The 24,131-nt window shown below is 38.4% G+C and overlaps 1 protein-coding gene across 1 annotated transcript; it reads right to left on the bottom strand.

Annotated features, from left to right (window-relative positions):
• Positions 1-760: 760 nt before the first annotated feature.
• On the bottom strand, positions 761-14,241 carry LOC119696955 (protein-glutamine gamma-glutamyltransferase 5-like). The gene is made up of 13 exons (XM_038126915.1): positions 14,007-14,241; positions 11,483-11,662; positions 10,920-11,162; positions 9,875-9,993; positions 9,223-9,351; positions 8,786-8,963; positions 7,713-7,845; positions 6,900-7,003; positions 6,555-6,797; positions 4,886-5,212; positions 3,871-4,028; positions 3,406-3,539; positions 761-2,450 (listed from the first exon to the last, which is right to left on the bottom strand). Exons 1-13 carry the CDS (start codon positions 14,011-14,013, stop codon positions 761-763), a joined length of 3,645 nt encoding a protein of 1,214 aa, XP_037982843.1. The 5' UTR covers positions 14,014-14,241.
• Positions 14,242-24,131: the final 9,890 nt, after the last annotated feature.

Genomic DNA, 24,131 nt, shown 5'->3' with positions numbered 1-24,131 from the left:
AGCCAATATATTGTATTGATTATTTCAGACTGAGTTTTTCAGACTTTCTAACATGACCTCTGTATTCTTGATACTAGGTCTGTAATGCATCAAGAGCAGTAAAACTAAAATTATTATTTAAAAAAGGAAAAAGGATAAAAAAAAATATGCAGTTAAACTCTTCAGCTGATTTGTAATGATTTAGTTGCTCTGCGACCTCTGCAGTTTTCAGTGTTACACAACTAGGGAGACAGAGTGCTCGCAGAACTGACCTGAGCCACAACAATGCTGGGGTTCAGGGGCTCAATGTCTGTTAGGTGAGACATAAGACACGTCTGCTGTCACCTCTGCAGCATCCCAAGGACAGCACATTTCATGCAGAGAGAGAGATTTGCTATTAGTGCTGTAGCCCAGGGAGATCTGAGAAATGTGCATTGCAAAAAATCAAGAGAAGAGAGAGTGAAAGCACATCATTTATAAAACAGCTTGACTGAGCAAGTAAGTCTGATTACCTGCACCGTGCCACTATTGTCACGATGGCTCCACAGGGTGCACATTCATTTGTCATTTCCACCCTACCGTATCTCAAGACATACAAGTATTACATCGAATGCATCCCTCAGCAGTTGGCTCGCAGCCTGCTTTCTGGCACATCTCAAATCCATAGATAAATGCTCAGGAGCAGCACGCTGCTCTTCATCACCCTATTTCTAACCTCCTGTAAAGCATCTGCACACAGGCTTTATTTCACTGGCTTCAGGTTTTCCCAGGTTACTCTCCGTTACAGATATTTGCGTTTGAAATAGGTGAGAGTGCTCCTTGTGGGACTCCAGGGCCTGCGGGACCCTGCCAGAGCCAGGGTACTGCCAGAGGGGCAGGACCCGGAGCGAGTCAGGGTGGCATAGGCAGAGGGAGAGGGGGAGGTGGAGCGGGGTAGGGTAGCGTAGCCAGAGCGGGACAAGGAGAAGGAGGAGCGGTTCAAGGAGCTGTAGGGAGGGCGTGTAAGTGTGCCGTAGGTGGCACGGGTCGAGGAGTAGCCCAAGCGCCCCTCGGGGCTCCACAATGACCGGGAGGTGGGAGTCCACGTGGAGCCAAAGCGAGTGGTGGTCTCATAGGAAGGCCCCCACTGAGAACCACACAATGAGCGAGAGCCAGCGGTGCCCACAAGCTGGGAGATGGAGCGAGAGGTGGGGGCGCAGAGGGAGCGGGCTGTGGGACCTGCCAGGGGGCGTGGGGATGGGGAGCACGGCAGGCAGGCAGCAGCTGAGGAGTCCAAGGGCTGAGGAGCTGGCGAGCTGGCAGGGCGGGCCCCCACGGCCACCAACGAGGCGGAGGTGGGCGAGCACAGGGAATGGGCTGCGGGGGGCCCTACGGGGCGGGGGGCTGGAGAGCACAGCGAGTGGGATGCCGGGGGTCCCACGGGACGAGGGGCTGGAGAGCACAGTGAGTGGGATGCAGAGGCACTGCCCACCTGCAGCACTGTTGGGGTGCTGCTACGGTCAGCAGCACGGGGCACCGGGGAGGCCACTGGGGAGCACATGCTGTGGGCTACGGCCGCATTCAGGGGTTGGGAGGACACAGTGGCCACTGGGCCGCACGGAGGCTGGGTGGTGGGAGAGGGTGTGGAGCTACAAACAACGTGTGAGATGGAGGCACCAGGCACTGAGAGGGGAGTTGCAGGCTGCATGGGGTTACCAATGGTGTGGATTACTGGAGAGCACATGGAGTAGGATGGCGGAGCAGACATAGGGACTGCCTGGGTTGCCCCATTGGGACTGGGGCCACCCATGAAGTGGGTCAGCAGAGCACTCACCGCATTATTCGCGGGGACAGAGACAGAATAGGACATTGGCCCCCCTCCACTTCCAGAGGGGTGTGTGGGAGCAGGACCTGTCTCAAAGACCACGTGAGGCATAGGGGTGCAGACAGGGTTGGATGCCTGGGCTGGCATGGAGCTGTACATGGATGGAGCCATTGGAGCACATGTACCAGGAGGTACAGTCTCGCATATGACACGGAAGCCAGGATCACATCCCATCTCAAAACCAGGATTGATGCTTGGATTGAAGCCTTGGTTGCAGATGGAGTTGCATAAGGGATGGCCTGCAGGGAGGTACACAAAATCATACACAGGCTGTCCCCCTGCGCTGCAGTTTGGGTTGCACACTGGGATACATATATATTCACACATGGAGTTGAACGCAGGGTCTGCCACAGGGACAGCCGTTCCGGCTCCCCCAGAGCCGTTCATGGGGACAGAGCCATTCTCACAAACTGGGAGTGACCCATTCTGGCTGATGGGCAGGACACCATTCTGGCCTGCCGTGCAACACACTTCAGCTTTGGCACATCCCTTGCAGTAGGCAAACTTGTGGCACCCAAGGTTGGCCAGGAGCCGGTGGCAGCCAAGCCTGTAAGGTGTAAACTCCACGATGGTCCGTGCCTGTTGGTTGGATGCCAGCGTTCCCAAACTGGAGCAAGACAAAGAAAAGAATTAGAACCCAAATCCTTAGCACTCAGAGACCTAAGCGCTACAAGATGAGTGCACAAATTAAGTTTGATTTGTTATAATATATTTTAGGAAAAGACTGTTATGATAACTTTGTTACTCTTGTCTTTTTCAAAAAAAAAACCAAAAACATATTCTCTGTTGTGAAAAGCATGGTAAAAACTTTTGTCCCGAGATAAGATTTGGAAGACTCCCATGGTCTCTTCTGTAATTGGAATTGGAAAATCATTTGTGGTACTGACTTGAATTCTTAAAAAATGTAGCACCCTTCTGCCTCAAAGGTGTATTTATTGCTTACCATTTCCAGCAGTTCGACAAGGCAGCTTTGTGGAATCCAGTTCATTACTATTCAGTGAGAACAATTCTTAACTTCTTGCCCTCAAAACTAGCCATACTTTTGTCAGTTCTCCTTGTCATGAAGAGAAGCAATGCATATTAATGAACAGCTACTTTTCCTAGGATGTTACAGCATCTTGGAAGCTTCCAGTTTCCTGTGATTAATGTGTTATGAGCTTAGAATGCATATTGTTATTTCCCACTGTCGCTCTCTAATTGTTCCTATATGTGGTTAGTGCCAGTTCATGAATATTTAGAGGAATTTTATTATAAACTCAATAGGATTGTAAGGGATGGGGGACCCAGCTAGTAAAGGGAAGTGTGCAGACAGATATTTGATGCGCCCGCTTAAATTAAATCTTGAGAAAAAATGAAGCAGCAGCATTCCTTGCCAGCTTTAAATGACCAGTTTCAAGAGGGAGCTTTTAATGGAGTCTCAAACTAATAAGAGGCAAAATGTCCTGTTCATGTGCTAAATGCCAAAAATATCAGAACTATTTTCTATCTCAAAACCTGTTCTGAACTTGCACACCTTAGTCAAACCCCAATATTATCTCCATTTTAAGAACTGATGAACTTACTCGATGGTCATTGGCTCTTTGAATAAACCACAGCCTTCTAATGTCATTACACAATTCTTCATATCCTCCTGGAGAGGATTACAGAAGGAGATCTCTGCAGTACATGGTACTTTCAGTCTGGGCTGGCTCAGTAGCTAGTTAAAAAAGAAACAAACACATTTTATATTTTTTAATCCTTACAAAATTGACAATGAGATAAATAAATGGAACAGAAAAAAAATTTTAAAGGATTATTAATACACATTTCTTTCTGACTTGCTTCTGTGATCTCTATACATTACTAAGTCAACTGTTTTACTTTAAAAATCACGCCAATCTCACTAAATTTAAAAAAGGCAATAAGATAAAAGAAAAATATAAATTATTTCAAGTTTATTTGCATTGTAGTTAGGAAGTGGCCAATAAAAGTCCCCTTTTATTGGGTCTGCTCCTTAGATCCCAAATTCCATAATCAAAGTTACTTACCTTTACAATAACAGGTGGTCTGTTGACCACAATATCCCTGCTCACCATCAGAATTTCTCCACACTCAGGGTCTGAGACAGCAACCACTTTCATAATGTTGTGATCACAGAGATAAGGTCCATATTGATTATATGATATACACAGCGGAATTTTTTTCACTGTAAAACAAATTTATTTATTTTATTTTTCTCAATTTTTAATTAATATCCCCACTTTCCTTCCTCCTAAAGTTTAACTCACACTTACAATGGCTTAATTAAATATTATCACAGCATCTTTGAAAATAGACAGAATTTTTCCTGACTTAGGATGATACATTGCTATCTTCAGCAATCAGTTTCACAGTTTTCAATTCAACTGTTAGTGAATTTTCAAGATTAGTTGATGACAATGATGATGATAATTATTAAGCAAAATTTGGAATCTTTCCTCCCAGTACAGTTCTTAAAACAATAATTCAGATATAGGCAAATTAAAGCCTCATAAAATATAATTTTAATATCAGTATGAAATTTTGTCTTATAATGATGTAGTTTAATGAAAGAGATCTTGTTTCTTCCAGAAAAAGACATTAACCATAGAAAGAGGTGTTTATGTTCTGCTACGCATTTGCACTTCCTAGCATATGGTATGCCTAGGTGCTCTAAGCAAGTGTTTTACACTGGCTGATATCTTCTGGCCAAAGAAAACATTGCTTTTCTGATAGACAACTGCAGCTTTATATTTGCATTGAGTATAGAGTCCAGAATTGGAATTTCAATGAAACAATTTTTTAAACTATCATAAGAATCTCTAAACCTTGAGAAATTAAGGAAAGACTACAATTTACCTGTCACCATACATGCAGTATTGACATGGTGTTGATTTTTGAGTGATCACCCTAAAGGGAATTCAGCTGTCGATATTTAACACTGTACACACCTCACTTCCCACCACTATTAGGAAGTCTCCACAAATCCTAAAAACCAGCTAGCTCCTTAAAAGAACAGAGCATTAGACAATTTCACCCTCTTACCTTCCCTTGGACCCAATGTGACATTCACACTGTCTTTCCAAAATTGCTCCATTGGGCAACCACTGTAGGTTATAATTTGTGCACACAAATTAAACTTCAGGGTTTTGTTCTCATTACGCAAATTTTCAAGCAGCCAGTTCAGTTGGACGTCTTCACCATACATTGGGCAGTTGGCCATCTTTAACCTCATGTTAATTCCAGAGTCACTCAGAAATGGGTTTTTCAGAGACGATAACTCTCTGTCGATGTGACAGTTGGAAGCATTGCAATACCCTGGGTGAATCCTTCTGTAAGCCCGGTAATAGGCTTCTTTGTTTTTCACAGACCCTGTTGAAGAAGATATATGATAATGAATCTGCTGGAGGCAAAGAACCCTATTATTATTCTACCGAAATAATAAAGATAATTAAATTTATTGCTTCTTCTTCCTGAAACCCAAAGTAGCAGGTTGTTTTAGAACAAATGCACTAGATAATGAAATATGAGATACAGCTGACTGTATGCACAGAAGAAAATGAACACCTCAGGGGAAAAAAACCAAACAAACAAAACATTATTTTACTTTTAAGTAGTTAAATATAAAAATGGTCGTGTAAATCTCAAAATGTATAGTTAGTACAAAACCCAAAATATTACTCTCTAAAAGGATAAGGGTGAATTTGAGATGCTACCATTCTCTCAAAAGACAAAATATGCCATTAAAACAAAGAAACTGTCAATTGTTTTCCAACCAACCAACCAAAAATAAACAAAAATCCCCACAGAGCTTGCAAATGTACAATCAGCTGTGATCTACTGTTCATTCCTTTATGCAATCTTGCTAGTTGAACTCCTCCCATCTACTGGAATATGAAAATCAGTAATCCATGGCCCAAAGTAAGAACAGCAGAATATGCTAATAGTACATGAATTTAGTAAGTAGGCATATTTTCTGACAGATCTAGTACAAGAAGCAACAAGTAAGGTGTTAATCCTAGGTTTATAAGAATAAGTGGGTTTTTTTTATATTATCTCGAGTCTGCTAATATTTTAAACTACTTTCAAGGTGAGGCTAAGGAACGTATGTCCTGTGAGGAACATCTAAGAACTTTGGCTTTGTCTAGTTTGGAGAAAAGGAGGCTGAGCAGTGACCTCATTGTTCTTCCTAGGTTCCTGAGAGGAGGAAGTGGAAAGGGAGGTGCTGAGCTCTTTTTCTTGGTTTCCAGTGACAGGAAGCATGGGAATGGTTCAAAGCTGTGCCAGGGAAGGTTTAGACTAGACATTAGGAACAATTTCTTCACTGTGAGGCTGGTCAAACAGTAGAACGGGCTTCTTAGAGAGGTGATTGATGGGCCATGGTCGTCCGTGCCTTAAAAGAGCTATTTAATAGTATGTTTCAACTTTTACTCAGTCCTGACATGTGAGGCAGTTGGATGAGATGGTCATTGTAGGTCCTTCCAGCTGAAATATGCTATCCTATCCTAATTAGTATGTGCTTTGAATCATCTAAATATATTTAGAAGTTTTAAAATCAAGATTTTTGAAGACAAAAGTATCTGCCTCTTTCTCAAAAATGAACAGACAATTTCAGATTGTTTTGCACATTTAAACACAGAGAGATTACTTTGATACTTTTATATGATTAGCCTGTAACATTTCCTCTAACCCATTCAATATGTTTTCGTCTTACCTAGTTCATACTTGTAAGCTCCCGTGATATCTTCAAATTGCTCACTGCCAACACTCTTGGTGATTAGACGTTGTCCACATGGCCACGTGTCACAGAAAAATTTTGTTCTTTTGGCATTGTTTTGGGAAAGCCAGCCAACATAGTTTGAATTTACTCGAGAAAACATATGATGACCATCATAATCCAAGTCCAGTTCCCCTTCCCTGATGCTTCGAACCCATGTAGGACCACTGCAAGCTGAACCTAAACCAGAGAACAAAAATGTTGTAACACATTGTAACCTGAATAGTGGGGAAACTCAGCGATGTAATCTGAGTAAAATCATTCAAACTATAGTAAAATTACCTCTGCCTGTTTCCAGAGGTGTTGGATCCAGACACTGCCAGTCACCACAGCACTGATTTATATCTCTGCGAGCCATCCAAGATTCATTCCAGCAGTGGTATCTCCTGTAGAATGAAGGAATATACAATTAAAGATGTCTCTTGGATTACCAAGTTTAATACCTATGACAGAGGAAAACCATGTCAGTGATAATTTTTTAATCAACTGAAGATTTTGTATGTCTAAACACTGTTAATGATGTTTATGGCAGGAGTGGTTTTGTTTGCTGTATATCACTGAGGCTGGAAATTTGTTCCAGAGCCCCACAGACCTGATTGCAAAACATTCTTTTAGTAGATAACATGACAACACAGTTCTTTAGTTTAAGTTTAACAGGAATTGAAAGGTTTATAAGAATGAAACAATCCATTACAAGGAACATCAGGAGGAGAACATAGGTATCAACCAAGTGATTATGACTGAAGATAAAAGTCCAAATTAGGGATAAATTTTCCTAGCATTTAATGATCTACTTTACACTTTTACAGCTTCTAAGCTTGATGGCCTGATTTTCTTCAGCTGAGAGGGATAAGCAGGCAGCATGGATTCTCACAAGAGGTTTTGCTTTTTTCTTTTTTTGAAAATCTACATTGAGTAGACTGCCTCTTTAGTCATGTCATGGTTTTGAAATGCATTATTAGGAAACTGAAGAGCATTACCCAGATAAAGAAAGAGATACACCAAAGAGAGACACTGATCTCCCAAATTTATACCACTTTTCCTATTATGTAACTTTTTAAAAGGGCAAAAGAGCTTTATATTTTTCTTATTTACCACAGTTTGTCTTTGCCACACAGGTTTTTTCCAGTAGAGTCAAAAATCTCATTGATACCAAGGGGATTCTCAATTGAGCAAGGAAAACAGAAGCTTGTTACAACACGGCTTGGAATTCCCAAACACCTCATCACTGTAAGAAAAAAATATGAATGAATCATTACAAATCATAATTAGTCAGTCAAATCCTTCAACTATTTTCTAAATAATTATCTTATATTCTAATTTGCAGTTATAGAAACACAATGGATAGGAAACAATATTTGGGATACAGTATCTTCAAAATTCTTTTTAGTTCTTGAAGAGCAGTTTGAAAAAAGCCTAGCAGAAAGGAATGGTTTTTTTTACTCTACATCTTAAAATAAAAACCAAAAACATACACAGATGGTTTAAGTTCAGAAATCATTTTAACCTGATTCTGCACTAATAAAACTTTTTTTTTTATTATTATAAATAGTGTGGTACATATAGATTCACCTACAGGACTTCAATTTAACTTTCTTTATTCAATATAGAAGCAGGTTCAGTAAATAAATGGGATAAAGTTGGAACTCGGATCTTCTGTCTGTAGAGTTTAGTGCACTATTATCTAATCTTTTGCATTAAAAGGAGAATATAGCCTAATGCTCTTGTGTTTTGGGGGAGACATTACTATAGATCTTCCTGTTCATAACTTAATGTTTTTTCTTATCCTTCAAACATCACCCAGAGCATAAATTTTGGCTCCACAATGGGGTTGTGGAGGTTGTGTTGGTTCCTTCCAACCCCAACTACTCTTTGATTCAATGATGCTGCACTTGCTCTGTGTTTGATTAAAAGTTTCTGTACTGATAACTGCATAATATAAAGGTCACAGAGAAGATGGAACTACTTTTCTTGCTCTTCAACTGGTATAGGAAAGCAGAAGGTTGACAATAAACACTATATCCGGAGCATGAGAAAAATATTCGATTTCTTTGCTAGTGCTTATGAGTGAAATTATTCAAGTAGTTTTTAGGGTCAGAAGTTTTTGATCCTTGTTTTCTTTCTTCTTTACTCTATAAACTTGGTAAAGGCAAACTGAAATATCATACCCGTGCACATTACTGAAGCAAGAGATCCACAGTACCCATATCTGACCGGCCTGCATCTACCACTGTACCACTGCTGTAGAATAGGGACACTTCCATTCCAGGAAAATGGCTTTGTTCCTTTCAGGTAATCATTGTTTTCTGGAATCTTCATTATACTGTTAGTGGTATGGCTGCTTATCTAGAAAGAGAAAAGAAAAACAACCTTTTCAAATAGCCAACGATGTCTTCACATTCTAAGCATGTCTCAAAAGAGATTAGTTTAAAAGCTTAATTTTTAAATTTTTAATTTTAAAAGTTTAATTTTCCTGTGAATCTGAGCACAGGAAGGAGTTCCCCTGCTCGCCTGCTGTGTTAGATTACCGTGCAGTTTGTCCTTCTGCAATATAATGAAGTGTGACCTGATCTATTCAGAGGTCTCACACCCCCACAGATCTTACCATGTGATTCACCACCATGCTGACATGCACAGGGTCATTGCGCCAGCAGTGGTCACGATCAGAGCCGTGATGGTAACTTGCACCCATATCTAAGATCTTCAAGCAGATATCCAGAATCCCATCTTCAAACTGAGGGAAAAGATGATAACATAGGCATCATGGTATGCTGATATTGCTAAAGTACCTTTCTTATCAATAATCCAGTCTTTTTTCAATTATCTGAGTTGCCTTTCACCTCTCCTGTCCTTTTTTTTTTTCTTTTTTCCTTTTTTTTTTTTCTTTTGTTAAATCAAGCATAGATCCTAGTGGTCTGCATGGTATCGCCTATCTGCCAGAAGGAAAACCAAAGGCAAAAACACGTCATTTTTACTTATGTTTTACCAATGGAATAATTTTCCTTCTGAAGCACAGTGTTTGTTTCCCTTGTTCTCAGAACACTGTGCAATTTCCCTCATTTTACTAGATAAAACTTTGTTCCAGTTATTTGGGCTACAGTGAAATTCTCAGGCATTTTGGTTTGTGTATGCATAGTCTGAACTGATCCTAAAAACCTTTGCACTACAAATAGAGCATATATTTCTGAAAAATTACAAACACCTCATTTATCAGTATATGGATGTCATCTATTTCTGAACAAGTGTTAAAAAAATACCTGTCCAAAGTGCCATGGTCGAGAGGTTATGTGCTTGTGGACTCCTTCATACAGTATTCCATGTTCATTCAGAACATATTCTTCTCTGTGGGCCTGATTGTCCAAATATACAGGGTCATCTGGAAAAGATGAAGAGCTTTCATTCAGACAAAATGTGTCTTTCTAGTACTTCTGTGTTCTGCACCACTGGATCACTCTTTCCTTTTCTCCCAGTTTTTGATGTATACTTTTCTGTTGAAGGTTGTGGGCTCTTTAAGCACTCAGAGACAATTCATTCCTACTTAGAGCTAGATAATATCTTTATTAAGTCTCTGCCTGCTGTAGAACACATTAATGGAAGAGGTTGCAATTTATCTTCACACTAAGCTGTTCTACAAGTCAAACACTCAGCAACATAGAGTTGTATATCTGATTTAGATCAAATCAGCACAGACAATGTGAATATTTGTCATGTAATGATTTTGGCAAGGTCCTACAGACTCCAGAATTGCTTGCTACATGAGACAGATCTACAGAATTTAATTTGTATTTTTACTGTATTATTTTATGATGACAACACAGTATTCACAGAATTACAAAATGGTTGAAGTTGGAGGGGGCCTCTGGAGGTGATCTGCTCAAACCTCCAGCCAGTTTTCCAGGCCACATCCAGATGGTTTTTGAATATCTCCAAGGATGCAGACTCCACAACTTCTCTGGGCAACCTGTGCTAGTGCTCAGTCACTCTCACAGCAAAAATGTGTTTCCTGATGAACAGAGGAAACTTCCAAATGCTTTCTATCCTGTCAAGACACTAATAGTTGTGGGGAAAAAATTATATCTCACCCCTACTACCACTAAAAAAAACAAATCGAAGCAATGACTTGAGACAGTCTTGAACATGGAGGAAAAAGATTAAAAATAAAACACTTAAATCTCTCCTTGATTCTCATTGTTTCTGTTACTACATCCTTTACACACCAGTTAAATAATAAATATCTTCAACAGTTTTACTCATCACTAGCTATTTTTCTTTAAACAATCTGATTGTAATTAGAGTTCTTACCTGCACACCAAGGGTTAAAAAGGACATAAAAATCTCCAAGACACCGCTGATATGTGTGACCACAAGATGTGATTTGCATATTGAGAATATAACGGCCAATGCAGACATTGGAAGGAGGAAACACGCTGATACTGATGCATTTTGGCTGATGAACTTTGTAGGAAGCACTCCAGCAGGTTTGATCCAGACATCTGCCCATTGGGAAGGTGCATTTTGTCTCATTTGATTCACAAGGTCTGAGGCCTTTTCAGGAAAATAAAAACCACTTCCATCAGACTACTAAACAAAGCACATGTAAAAGGCTAGTAATTTGCTTAGGCATCATTTGCAAGGCGAAGCTCCCAAGGGTGGATTTCTTTTTCACTTGTCACTTCTCTAGCAGGGTGAGAAAACTTTACATATTAGAAGAGCTGCCTGATTTAGGGGAAGGTAGTCTCTTCACATGGAACATGAGTAGGTTATGGGAATATGAAGACCATGAAAGAAGTCTTCTGAAGTCTGTGAGAAATCTAATTAATCAACAAAGGACTAGGAAAGTCTACAGAGTGTTTGGGAGTGACTACCTGTCTCCACGGTGAAAGCAGCCTGGTCCACGGAGTCATCCCATTCTCGATTTTGGAAGCGAGCGTATAAGCTAAAGGCTTGCCCTCTCCTTATTATCTGTCTGTCAGTTCCGAAGAAATGGGTATTATGTATTTGACAGTTGGAAGGACAGTTCAAGTCGACTTCTCCCAGCTCAATAACTGCAGGACAGAGAAAGGAGCACAAAGAAAAACCCCATATAATTAAGTTCCCAGCTTTGACTGTGGTTAAGATTAGGTGAAAGAGGAGACAACGATGAAAGACAGAGATAACTCTTTCAAAATTCATTCAAGACTTTGTTCAAAATTCAGCAAGACTGAAATTGAGACATACATCCATAAAAGTTCCTTTACAAGTTCACCACTTTCCTAGCTTGCTGATGGAAACTTGTCTAACTCTTTGATTTTTGTAGCTGTGGTACAAGTTTCACTTCTTTTATATAGTGTGTGATTGTATTATAAATACCTGATGCTGAAGGCAGATATTAATATCTCTACTTGAAAAGCTGACTTTACATTGTAATATTCTCTCCGCACATTACAACATGCTGTCTACAGAAAATTACCATTTTGCACATGCTATCATTTGAGATGTTAGGGTTTGTTTTATAAAAGAGATTAAAAACTAAATAGAATAAATAAAAATCTTGACAACATGTATGTATTTGAAAGCTTAAGTGGCACTCCAAACTATTTATGAAAAAAAATAGATATGTATAAATATCTATCCAAAACTTAAAATAATTTTAAAGATGCATGCAGATGTCTCAGTCTGCACTCCAAAAGTCATTAAAAAGTTTGCAGATATCATTGAGGAACTTAATGGAGAAGGAAATATTCACAAATTATGACATTTTAAAATGCTGACAATCCATCCCAGGTGCTGTGATTAGCTTGACAAAAATCTTGGCTGATTCTCCCTTAGGCATCCTGCCTGCATATCAGTCATTTCATAGGAGTAATTATGACACTGGTGCCAGAAGGATGGGTGGCAACATTCATCTGTACTTATTTGCATACAATTTTTTATTTTCCAAAGTTTTTCATTCTAATTGAAGATGGTGGGAGCCACAGATTCTCAGCAGTTTTGGAAACTGGGTTTACTGATGTACAAAGTCTTGTATATTATTATAATTTTAAAGGGTTAAGCTTGGTGCTGTTAAGCCTATAGAAATATCTAACAATGCAGCTTCTCTAACTACGTGGGTACCTACAGAATTAATATTTAAGGGAAAATAATTGTTCCCGTCCAAAAGCAAGGGTTTATCTACTCAAGGAGAGACTCATAGCTAAGCCCTTTAGGATCAGGAAATTTTTAACACAAACCAGTGGAATTTCCCAGGATCACATCCTGAATTAAATAATAATTTAAATTAACTGGGGAGGGGGTGAGCGCTGGTGAATTGGGTAGGGAAGAGGCAAAAAAAAAAAAAAAGCAGTTTTTTCTGATTTGTTTTCCTTGAATAAAATAATCTTGTTTCTCATCTAACTGTTTAAACTTGGTCATGCATTGGTCATTCAGATCTTCAACAGAGATCAGCAACAAATGCAGAGCTGGGTGCTACCCATGATAAAATATATCATGGGTATGATATATATGCACACGATCAACAATAACCAAAAAATACAGGACTGCATTACATCATTATTGCTCATGAATACAACATACCTGCTGACAAGAATGAGCAACAGAACTGAACTGAAAATCTCATATCTTAATGAGAGTTGTCAACCATAACACAAAGTATTCTGGTCAAACCGAAAGTACTTACAGCACACATGGCAAATTCCTGCGGTTGTGAACACTGAAAGAACCTGATCCTTGCCTGGTCTCTGGAGGTGTTTATAAACCAAGACAACTACTCTTCATCCACTCAGTAATCCAGCTGAACTGGAACATCAGGGAGCTGAGGTATTACATTTCCCAGAGAAGTTCTCTAAAGTCAGCCCACAGTTTGCTTATCAGATTTAAGTATTGCAACTGGATCACAAAGGAGCTAATGATTACTTTCTTAAGCAAAGACAGCTCGGAAAAAATACAAAAGGCAATTCACTTTCACATTTCTTACTAGTTTTCTGCCTCTGGTAGAAACCTGACCATCAATACCAGTCACAGGGTTTTCTCTATCAATTCATATTTTTCCTTCATTCAAGACAGAATACTTCAGGTATTCATTGGAAAATAATTGCTTCTAGCATGAGAATACTGAAAGCTAGCACTCTGTACTTATGCTAGCCATAAAGTTTATTCTTTCCCATGCTATTTCGTATTTTCAGAATTGGCTGTTGTTTCACTAAATCTGTTCCATAGCTTTTTCCTTCATAGTAGCTTTTTTCAAAAGTTTTTTTTTCCCCTTTCTCACTAGTTCCACAAAGAACATCCAAACATACAAGTAATCCCTACACAAAAATATGTGCAATTTTTTTTAGGTCAGTACACAAGATCATTTAAATATTTCTGTTTTCAGTCCTGGTTTAAGGGATATTAAAGTTTCAAGACACTTACCTTCCATTTTTCTTCTACATGTACTGGTATCTGAAGCACAGTACTGGTGGATATCCCAGCTCCTCAGCAAGACGCGCTGCAAGGTCTGGCTGATCTCCTCTGCCAACCAACCTAATTTCCTCTCAGTAACACTTATATTCAGAACTAAGAGGCCGTCACACGTGTTGCATCAACAAAATACCAGTTTTAAAAGAGGCCCCACCCATGTGTCTACTGATGCTCATAAATGATTCATTTTAACTTCCAGCATTATTAGGGAGAGTCCTGCGGCTGAAGGGAGGGAAGAGATCTTGGTAACCTCACCTATAGCACAGTGCTCTCAGTGTCCCACAGCTTGCCCTGTCTCAAAAATACTTTAAAGCCAGGAAGAATCTAAACACATTTCAGGGTAAGCCATTATTTGTTGCCATCCAAAGTTGCCATAAATACCAGCACCTACTGGTATTTCTGTCTAGACATCTTCAGACAGCTATGGAAAACAATAAAGAACACTGGACTAAAGCTGAATTTACACTCTCAGAATATGATAAGCAGTGGACATTTTTAGTGCAATGTAAGCAGAAAGCCCGGCTTTCAGACAGTCTGAACAGCACTCCCTCCAAGGCGAGGTCAGAACAAAAACGATCAGTTACAAACTTTTCCAACTAAATTGTATAATATGCAGAGAGCATTGAAGTTGACAATAAATTTTAACCTGAAAATTACATAAGTTGTTTATACTATGTATGTATTTATTTCCTAGCACACAGTTTTGCAGCTTCTTAGTTTACTCCACCTCCCTTCCCCTGAAATTTTGAAAACCATTTCCAACAATATCTGTGAACAAAAACCATGCTAATGCTTTCACACAAAATTTGTGCTTATTTAGGTTCCAGGCATATTTAATAAAATAAAACAAAACAACCACAACAGTGTTCTCTTTGTACTCTTAGTGTAGTAGTAGTTTAGCCTACAAATAGGAGACATGGATTGAAATTTCTTCTGGCAAAACCAGAACGAACATGTGCTAGTAGTTTCCTCCTATCCTTCTTATGCCTCTATGCCAAGCTTTACTCCATAAGCTATCTTTTGAATCCCTCCAAGTTATTCATTAGATTGAAAAAACATAACCCTAAAATAAAACAAAAAATAACCCCAAACCAAGAAAAACTAAACACAAAAATCATTCATTGATATAGAAAGATTCAAACACAATGACTGAAGTTCAGTGATTTGCATAACTGCCTGGATTCTAGAAGTGCTTTAAGAAATCATGAAATGAAAAAGCTTAACAAACAGTGAAATAACTTAGTAAGCATAACCTAACAGCTCAGGTATTGTGAAATAACTTCAGAGAAATTAAAGCAAAGAAAAAATCAGCACATCAACAGTGGGTTTGGAAGAGAGCAGTTTAAAAAGTTTGTATGACTGATGCATATAAAAGTGAATGTAATTTTCAATGTGTTCATATTTTGAAAATTTGAAAATTATAAATGTTTGGCTAGTCAGTAGACAGACATAAAAAGTCTGAATCCTAAGTAGTTCATTCACTTCTCATACATCTGAAAGATTTATTTTTCTTAGTATTTGTCATTTGACTATTAAAATTCAACTCACTGAAAAAAGAAAAATTAAAACCACCATTTTTTCGTAAGAAATAATTTAGCAGCCATACATACAGAATCAACTTTCAATCAGCCTGCAAAATGGGAATGGTAGTGGTCAAATCAGCCACCAGAGACCTGCCTGCAAGCAGATGCACATACTTGCATCCAGAGAATACAACAGAAAAGTACCAAAGTTGTTCACAGTTTCCAAGAATATATTAAAATCTTCTCAAATACATCTAGTTCAATCTTCTGACTGAAATATCTTGGTAAATGAAAGCCTGTGACAAATAAAAGAAAACAAATAGCAAGCATCAGTAAGTGGCTGCACCTGTGGGTTCAAAGAGACTTAATTAAGCATTTAAAATAATAAGGACCTGAATCAGGAGAAGAACACTTTCTGTATGGATATGAGTCACTGGTTTTAGTAAGTGTGCTTGCTTAGATCCTTGAAGCTGCTTTGGTGCCTATCTGTCTCTGCAGGATCATTATATAGATGCCCAGCCCCAAAGCAAATCCTCCCAGATACCTAAGTTCCTGCCTATCGGTGTCTGCAGAGCCATCCAATTGCTGCTGCCAGCTCACAGCTATTAGACTGGTTGGTCCTCTCACTCAAGCCCAAGCCTCATGCCCCTAAAGTAAGACTCTTTAACAAGGCAGAAACCATAGCATTCTGGCTCTCTTGATGCACTCAGTCTGTTCTTACTCCTTTTGCCTACTGAACCCTGCATCATATATGCCTTGCATTCGGCTCATCCATGCAACAGGGCCACCACACAATGAAAGAGCCATGGGAAACTGAGCACTAACAGGAAACACAGATATGGTTCAAAGGTTTCGCCTCTCATTTTATGGCCTCTCTGATCTGTCTGGACTGCTGACTTCCAAGGCAGGTTGCTGACATCTGTCCAAAGTGTCTCCTCCTGGACAGAAAGAGTTCCCCTCCCTGCCTGACAGTGAGGTTGCCAAGCTGAGGCTGATGATCCCTTGGTCCCAGCTGAGGGTGCTTTCCCCTCTGCCTCCATCTTTTTCCCTCACACTTTACTCATCATTCACACAAGCTGTCCTCAAGGTTACTACAGTATCTTACACATCCAAAATTTTCTGACAAAGCAGATTACATGCCTGATGGAAGCCTGAAAATTCTGCAAGATAGCATAATTACGAAGATTTAGGCACTTCCAGAACTTAAGCCATTTAGGTTGTTAAGTTTCTTTAATGACCTTGATGTTGGCCTTACAACAGTAAGACTACACTTATGTTTTACAGTGGCTTGGTCTTCTTTTTAAATATTACTTATGTTGCAATAGACTGACACGTGATGAGCATTTACAAAGTCAAGTGGTGGGACTGCTAAGGGTCCAAAACCTCCATAGCTTTCAATTACCCATTAAGCCACCAGGAAAGGACGAGGATTGAACAACAGCGCATTGCAATCACAGAAAGAACACCTGTGAATGGCACTGATGCAGTTCCACTGCATCACTAATATATTTGTGACCAGTAGAGAGGTTGCAGTAATCAAGCATTCAATCAAGGAATCCTTTCAAGAAAAAGGTACACAAAATGACAGCTCAACAGGAGAAGAAGGAAGGAATCAGAAATTTTGTGAACTGAGATTAAAGTGTTTTGGTGAAAGTGTCATCTACTGGAAAGCTGGGGTAATTGCATTTGTTAAAAAAACATTTTACAACTTATGCATGTTTCAACAACCAGCCTTAAAGTTCATTTTTTTGTACTTGGTCATATAATTGTATTCCTTTGATCACTGGACCTGGAGTTGGTCTTATAGCAATGACTGACCTGTCATGATAGTGTATTTGAAATCATTAAGTGGCATCACCCTCTGCTCCTGAGAGTTCAGGAATATTCATGTCTAACAAGGAAAAGGGATAGAGAAGAAAAAATCAGATGCCACAGGTTAACTCTAAAATAAGCACATGTGTTAGGAATCCACATCTAACATGTAGAACTTTCATAATAAAAGGACTACAGGCTGGCCAACTAATATGAACTCTGTCAAAGAACACACCCAGAGTTTCTTAAAATTCATTAATTAATTTGCAATGAAGTTGCCTTTCATTAAAGAGCCTGAAAGCACTGGCAGGTACTCTGTTAAGTGTAAGCAAGCATTGCCACATCATATTTACACATGAATTAGGACAAAGAAATGCTTCAAATTAAATCTTAAATAAGAAATCTGTGTGTTTTAAGAAATACATGTCAGCTTTGTCTTTCTAGAAGCTGGAGGAAATTAGTAGCATTAAATAATTATAGGTGGTTTCTGACACAACGAAACCACCAGTCCTCATACAAAGAAACCAAAAACTCCTTTAAGGAAGCTCCCATCCCATCCATGCTGGACCATCACTTGGAGTTCTGGTGGAGCTACTTGCTCTCTTGTCTCAGCCTCTTTACTGGAATTCCATTAACTGTGTAAGCCACTACTTTGCTCCTGCAGTAGGATGTTTTTTCAGTATCTCTGGTGCAGATGAGGAGTGCACACACACACACACAGCTATAGTGTTTCAGTATATGCACAATTCAAAAAGGTCAATTACAGGACAGGTACCTCATGACGGCAGGCAACATCATTTGCGCTTAAGGCATATTGTCAACATATTTAGAATAGAACCTAGGTAAAATGCTAATCCATGTACCTTAGTAACAATAACAACCAGTAACACAATGATTCAGGTTAACTGAATAGAATATAACCATAAACATTACTTAAGTTTTAATTAGTAGGTCATAATAAGAAGAAAAATTTGATTTGTTTACCAAAAAAAAAAAAAAAAAAAACCCAAAACCAAACAAACCCAAAAAACCAAGGCCCCCAGCCTCTTTTCAGAAACGGAAGCTAGAATTTATAGCTCAGTAATTTGCCAGGTTACCTACTCTAAGTACTGTAAGTTCACTTTCAAATGAGCTTCTTCCCAACTATATTTAAAAACGGCACTGGAGTAACCTAGCACTACTGTAAATTCAAACCTCAGCTCACTGAGCAGTAACTTTCCCACACAGAGAAACCAAAATCACCCAGCCTGTGATTATAACCCACCAGTCTAACTGCCCCAACAATGCAGTAGATACCATGGATCTGCTACCTGTACAGACAATGCTATTTGGAAGAGACTCAGTCTGAGCAGTGGAAGTTGAAAGAATAAAACGAGGTGAGACATTTACCAGGTTGGATCATAGGAGATTTGAGGCTCTCTGGAAGAATGCAAATTGGCTCCTATTCTGTTAATTTAAAGATTTAATTTTTAATGAAGCTTGTTTGTTGTTTAAAAATACCCATTTTCTCCTCTAATGCTTTTTTAGTAGATGTTTGTTTAAAATTTAGTTGTATAGGAGTAGAGTTCAACATCTTGGGGCACAGGTCCAAAGAGCAGATCTACACCCCAGTAAAAAAGTGAGTTCCAAGTACTGTTATTTGGAATATAAAGAGCTCTTGATTTCAGCTGGGAACTACTTAATGTTAAAAACAGAGATGAGGAAATACTTTTATTCTAACAGAGTTAAACACCTGACCAATGTAACTTTCTCAAGATTTTTAAAATTTTCCATGCACTGCTTATTTTGAACTTAAAAATACGTAGTTTTCATCTGGTTTTATTTTAAGTGATCAGGAGTAGAAGATAAAATAGAGTTAAAATTAAGAGGGACAGACTCTTAAAAATTCTTGTCCCTTTCAGATCTGTACAGTAGATATCTTACACATATACACAATATGCTTTATAAAGAAGACAGCACTTGTGTATGAATGTGTATGAAGAGTAAGGAAGACACCTTGTATCAGAAATGCAAACCCCAATTTTTATTGGTTTTTTGAACATGTACAGGCACACTTTCTACAATGAGAAACAGCATATTAACTCACTTGTAGGCTCTGGTGTCACTTTGGGGCTGCTTGCTTGGCTTGTTCAGGACTAATTAGAGAGCAGGTTGGGGCAGACAAACCAACACATTTGCTGGAATACCAATCAATGGCATTGCTCTAATGGTATTTGCCTCAGCTTTCAGAGTCTTCCCAATAGAAGAGGATTAGCAATTGATTTTAGTGAAACGTGGAGCTCTGTTTTCAGCAGTATAAACACAGCACAAGACACAGAATAAAAAGTGTCAGAGGGTAAGGAGGTGGAAGTGCTGGTTTAGATGGAGATGGGCAGTAACACAAATCAAAGCAATAGCTATTGTTCCTCCTTGACAGAAGCATTTTTATGTATTTTTTTTAGCTGTGTTATAGGTTCCACTCCACTTCTGATTGCTCATCCAACTCAAACTCTGCTCCTGCAACAGATTTTTACTTCTAGCTCATTACTTTGTCATAAGGGACAGACAGGTCATGTCAACCACTAATAGCAATGTATGAAAGGAGGTCAAAACCTAAGTCAGGACTGGCATGAACACAGCTGATGTCTCTCAATATAAAGCAGCAAATACTTCCAGCTCCTGTACAAGCATGGCATACGAACATAGTCTTAGAATGATGAAGTAAATACTTCCAACTCTTTAAAAAATCCAGCCATACAGACACAGGTATAAACACCAACACCTTTCTTTGAAGGCCCTTTTCTCCCTTTACTAGAAGTTCCTGAGTCAGTAGGCTTTCTTTTACTGCAATAAATGTTCTTGGCCTGCTTTGAGGTGTCTGCCTTTTGGCAAGAGGATCCTTGATGTATTATGTAGTGACACATGAGGTGTCATAATGCACCTTAACATAGAGTGGCTACAATCAGATTTTTAACCCAGCCATTTCATAGTATTTTATCTTTTCTACAATAGTTTCTGATACACACCTAATTTTATATTAAATAATTTTAACTAAAATTATTAAATAATTTTAACTAGAACATTAATATGTTCTATTAGACTATATAGGTGCTACCATCTTCAAAATGGAAAGACACCAGAAGTCTTACAAGGTTATTTTAAGAAAGGTTTAAGATTAAGAAACTACTTTAGCTTAATTTAGATTCAATATACAGGTGTTACTTAGTAAGCTGTCATACACACAGTGAAGGTGTTTTGCCAAAACTTTGTGTAGTCCTTCTTGATTCACCATTAATTTATACTATCAAAAGACATTAGAGAATTCACAGGAAGACAGCTGTTTTGGTTGTTTGATTAGAGATTTTTAGCAAGATGTAGTATATAATGTTATTATGCTCACTGGACTGAATTTTAAGTAAGTTAATAAACTGGGTTTAGACAAGTGTAAGGTGTTAGTTACATCTTGTCATGCTTTGTTTTGTCCTGAAAATTGGCACGCACAATTTGGTTTTGCAACTTTTAATGAAATTCCTTCACAATTTGAAAAAAATAGCATAGGACTGAATATGCATTCTTTTATACCAAGATGATCAGTAATTCAGAAATTATTGGCTATTTACTGTTCCCCTCTGTACACAGGCAACTTCTCGTAATGCAGCTGAGCAAAATTTCATGATGATGAAAGTAGAGGAAAGACAACTTAATTGCATCATAAAAATAAGCAAGGAGACACCTACACACCCAGATATCACATACTTCAAGCAGCACCTTCCAGTTTTTCTAGTCAGCTTTTAAATATGACTGCATTTTAAGGACGTACTAAAATGCTTTGGGCAAGTTTGCTACCTACATGCATGGATTCTCTGTTTGCTGAAGTCACAGTAGCCATAACCTTGGTTTGCTGCATTTTAAACTGATACAGCTGCCTTCAGTAATGTCTCGGTATAATCGTGTTACGTTTCAAAGCGCTTTTTTTAACATCAAGTTTCTCAGTTTCTGTGCAAAGAAACTGAATACTCACAAGTTCTATGTCAAATAATTTTGCTACACTAAGAAATCAATAAGAATATTGGATCTATTTTTTTGCAGGTTTCAAGCACCACACATTAGAGAGTGCCATCCTACCAGCCCATACAATAATCTGAAATGAGTCCTTTTTCATAAGCACACATGCAGCTGAGCAGTAATTACAGTGAAATGTCCTGTCATCTTTCCAAAGAATAATAATTAGGGATATGAGCCTGGGTGTCTTGTATGGTTATGGAAACATTTTTTCTTCCCAGCTAATGATCAGCCAAATAGTAAATCATTAAAAGGAAAATGACAAAGGGTGTGGGTAGTGACTGTCATCAACCTGGTTCATCAGCCTCAAACTTTGTCATCATTCTTTGGAAGAGAAAGCCTGATGATGCCAAAGTTTCAATTCTTTGTGCTTCTTTGTGAGAAGAAAACAAGTATAGCTAATTAATCTTCTTATTTTTTATTGGTAACAAGTCTCTTCCTCTTTACTGATCTGGGAAAACATCTTTGTATTAGACAAACTATTCCTATTATGGGGGGCAAAAGGAGTCAAAACCATCTCACAGAAAATGTAGCAGTGTATCTATTACTACTACAATAATTTAAAACACCACCTAAGAGCTCAGGCATATACCTCTCTGAAACTAACTCAGAATAACCATCACCTTCCACTTTCTAGTCTGACCAATTTTTGCCGCTCACGTACTGATTGCCAGGAGGAATGGAAAAGACCTCCCAGGCTGCCTCACTCCTCCATTTTTCTGAGAACAAGAATCATTCCTGTTACATACACAGGTAACAAAGTACCTAATGGACGTGAAATCTGGAGCTGGTTTTGGTTTAATGTCATGGTGACAAATATTTAACAGAGTAACTATTACCAACTCCTCCCATTATAATAATTTTTTATTATTATTTTGCAATTAACACTACCAATTGCAACTGGTACCGTCTTTGCAGTTTTTTGAGTGATACGCACCAGTGTGTTATATGACCAATACACCAGTAACCGTAACATTTTCTTGGGACTTAGGAGAACCAGACTCCAGATATACAGGAAAAGCTGCTTCACACAGTGTAGGTGTGACTTTAGCTCTTATCTTTCAAATTATGTGTGACCTAATCCTAAAGCCCTTACGGCAAAGTTTTATCCTCTCCACAATTTCAGTGAAAAATCATATTGTTAATCAGATAAGCACCTTTATTTTTTCTTCTTCTTTCTAATCTCAAGTATGGCAAATTTAGGTGAACTTCCCTTCAATGGGTGAACACATTCCAATGTAATTTAATTTTTTTTTTTAATCTACTGCTAATTTTGAACTTGTTCAGAATTGTGAGACCTTCAGGCCAGCTGATGGCCACAATAATGATGTCGCTTTGATGTGGAGGCAGGAATGCGACAGTTCAGAAAAAAGAATTTTTAGAACATAAGACACATCAGCACAGAAAGAAAACAAAAATTGTGAAGATGATGACAGCAAAGCAGGATTGAGAGATTGTTTAATAAAGAATGCTTTCCTCTTTTCTAAATACTCTAATCAATCTTTTGTTGGGTTTTTTTTTCCAAAAAAGTAAATGTCATCAAATCTACTCAAAACTATTCCCCTTGCAAGGATTTGTTTTTCTTCTGCCAAACAATAATGCATTTCAGGTTTTGCATTTCTTAAGCCAATATACTGCATGCAAACCACAGGCATGTTAGGACACAAAGACATACATTGCATTTCATAGCCTCACCATGATGAAACTGGTTTGTACATATTCCTGGAGCATTTTATTGCTCACATTGAAGAAATTCCCAAAGCACGATGGTTGCTATTCATACTCGTGATATAAAAAAATTTAAAACTGATAAGAGTCCACAACAATATAATTTAAACACAGCCCCAGTAAAGTATGATAATAGATAGGGCACAGGACAAGAACAATAATGGTTTAGGATATTATGCAAGATTTACAAACAATGTAGTTACAATCTGCATTAAGCACCACAAGCAAGCTAATAACACACGGCCCATGGTTTAATCCCAACACAATAACCAGAGATATATATTTTTTCAAATGTTTGATGACACACAAAACTGTAATTATAAGGATATTCCCATTTAGCTGTGCGTAAGGAATGGCAAACAAATTATAAAAGCCTCGTGCACAGAAGGAACAGGCCGGCAGCACCTCAAGAGCACGTCTATCTAACATTTGTCATTTACCACCGTCAACAAATCACTCTTGCAGAACAGGTTACACATTCGTACTGAAATTCCACTGCTTTCATTATGACATCAAAGAGCTTCCAATCTAGGAAAACATCAGGGCTGATCTGGATTTCAGAGCTTGTTTGCCATTATGGCAGTATTTTTCTTTAACCATTTTTTTAATGGACATATATGTATTATAAATTGCATATTATATTAGGACACATATACCAGTTACCAGTCTTCTCTAATCCATGTTGTTGCTCAGTTTTCTCCCTTTTGTGTTAAAAATTTCAGTAGATTTTCCACATTAAGAAACAGATTTATTAGACCTTTTAAATAAGTCAATCCAATACATCCCTCAAAGTCTGCCTATACTCTAGACCAAAATGTATTTTTAAATGGTTCTTCCCATACATATTCAATTAGTATTTATGACTAGGTGGAAATCATGACAAAGTTATGAACCATTCTCATTTGTTTATAAGTCAGCTATACTTTATTTATAAAGTCATTTATAATCTGCTGAAAATTAGATAATTCTTTCC

This window comes from Motacilla alba, chromosome 2, assembly GCF_015832195.1.
Source record: "Motacilla alba alba isolate MOTALB_02 chromosome 2, Motacilla_alba_V1.0_pri, whole genome shotgun sequence".
In the NCBI taxonomy this organism is placed as follows: domain Eukaryota; kingdom Metazoa; phylum Chordata; class Aves; order Passeriformes; family Motacillidae; genus Motacilla; species Motacilla alba.
This window is presented reverse-complemented; position numbering and strand designations above follow the sequence as displayed.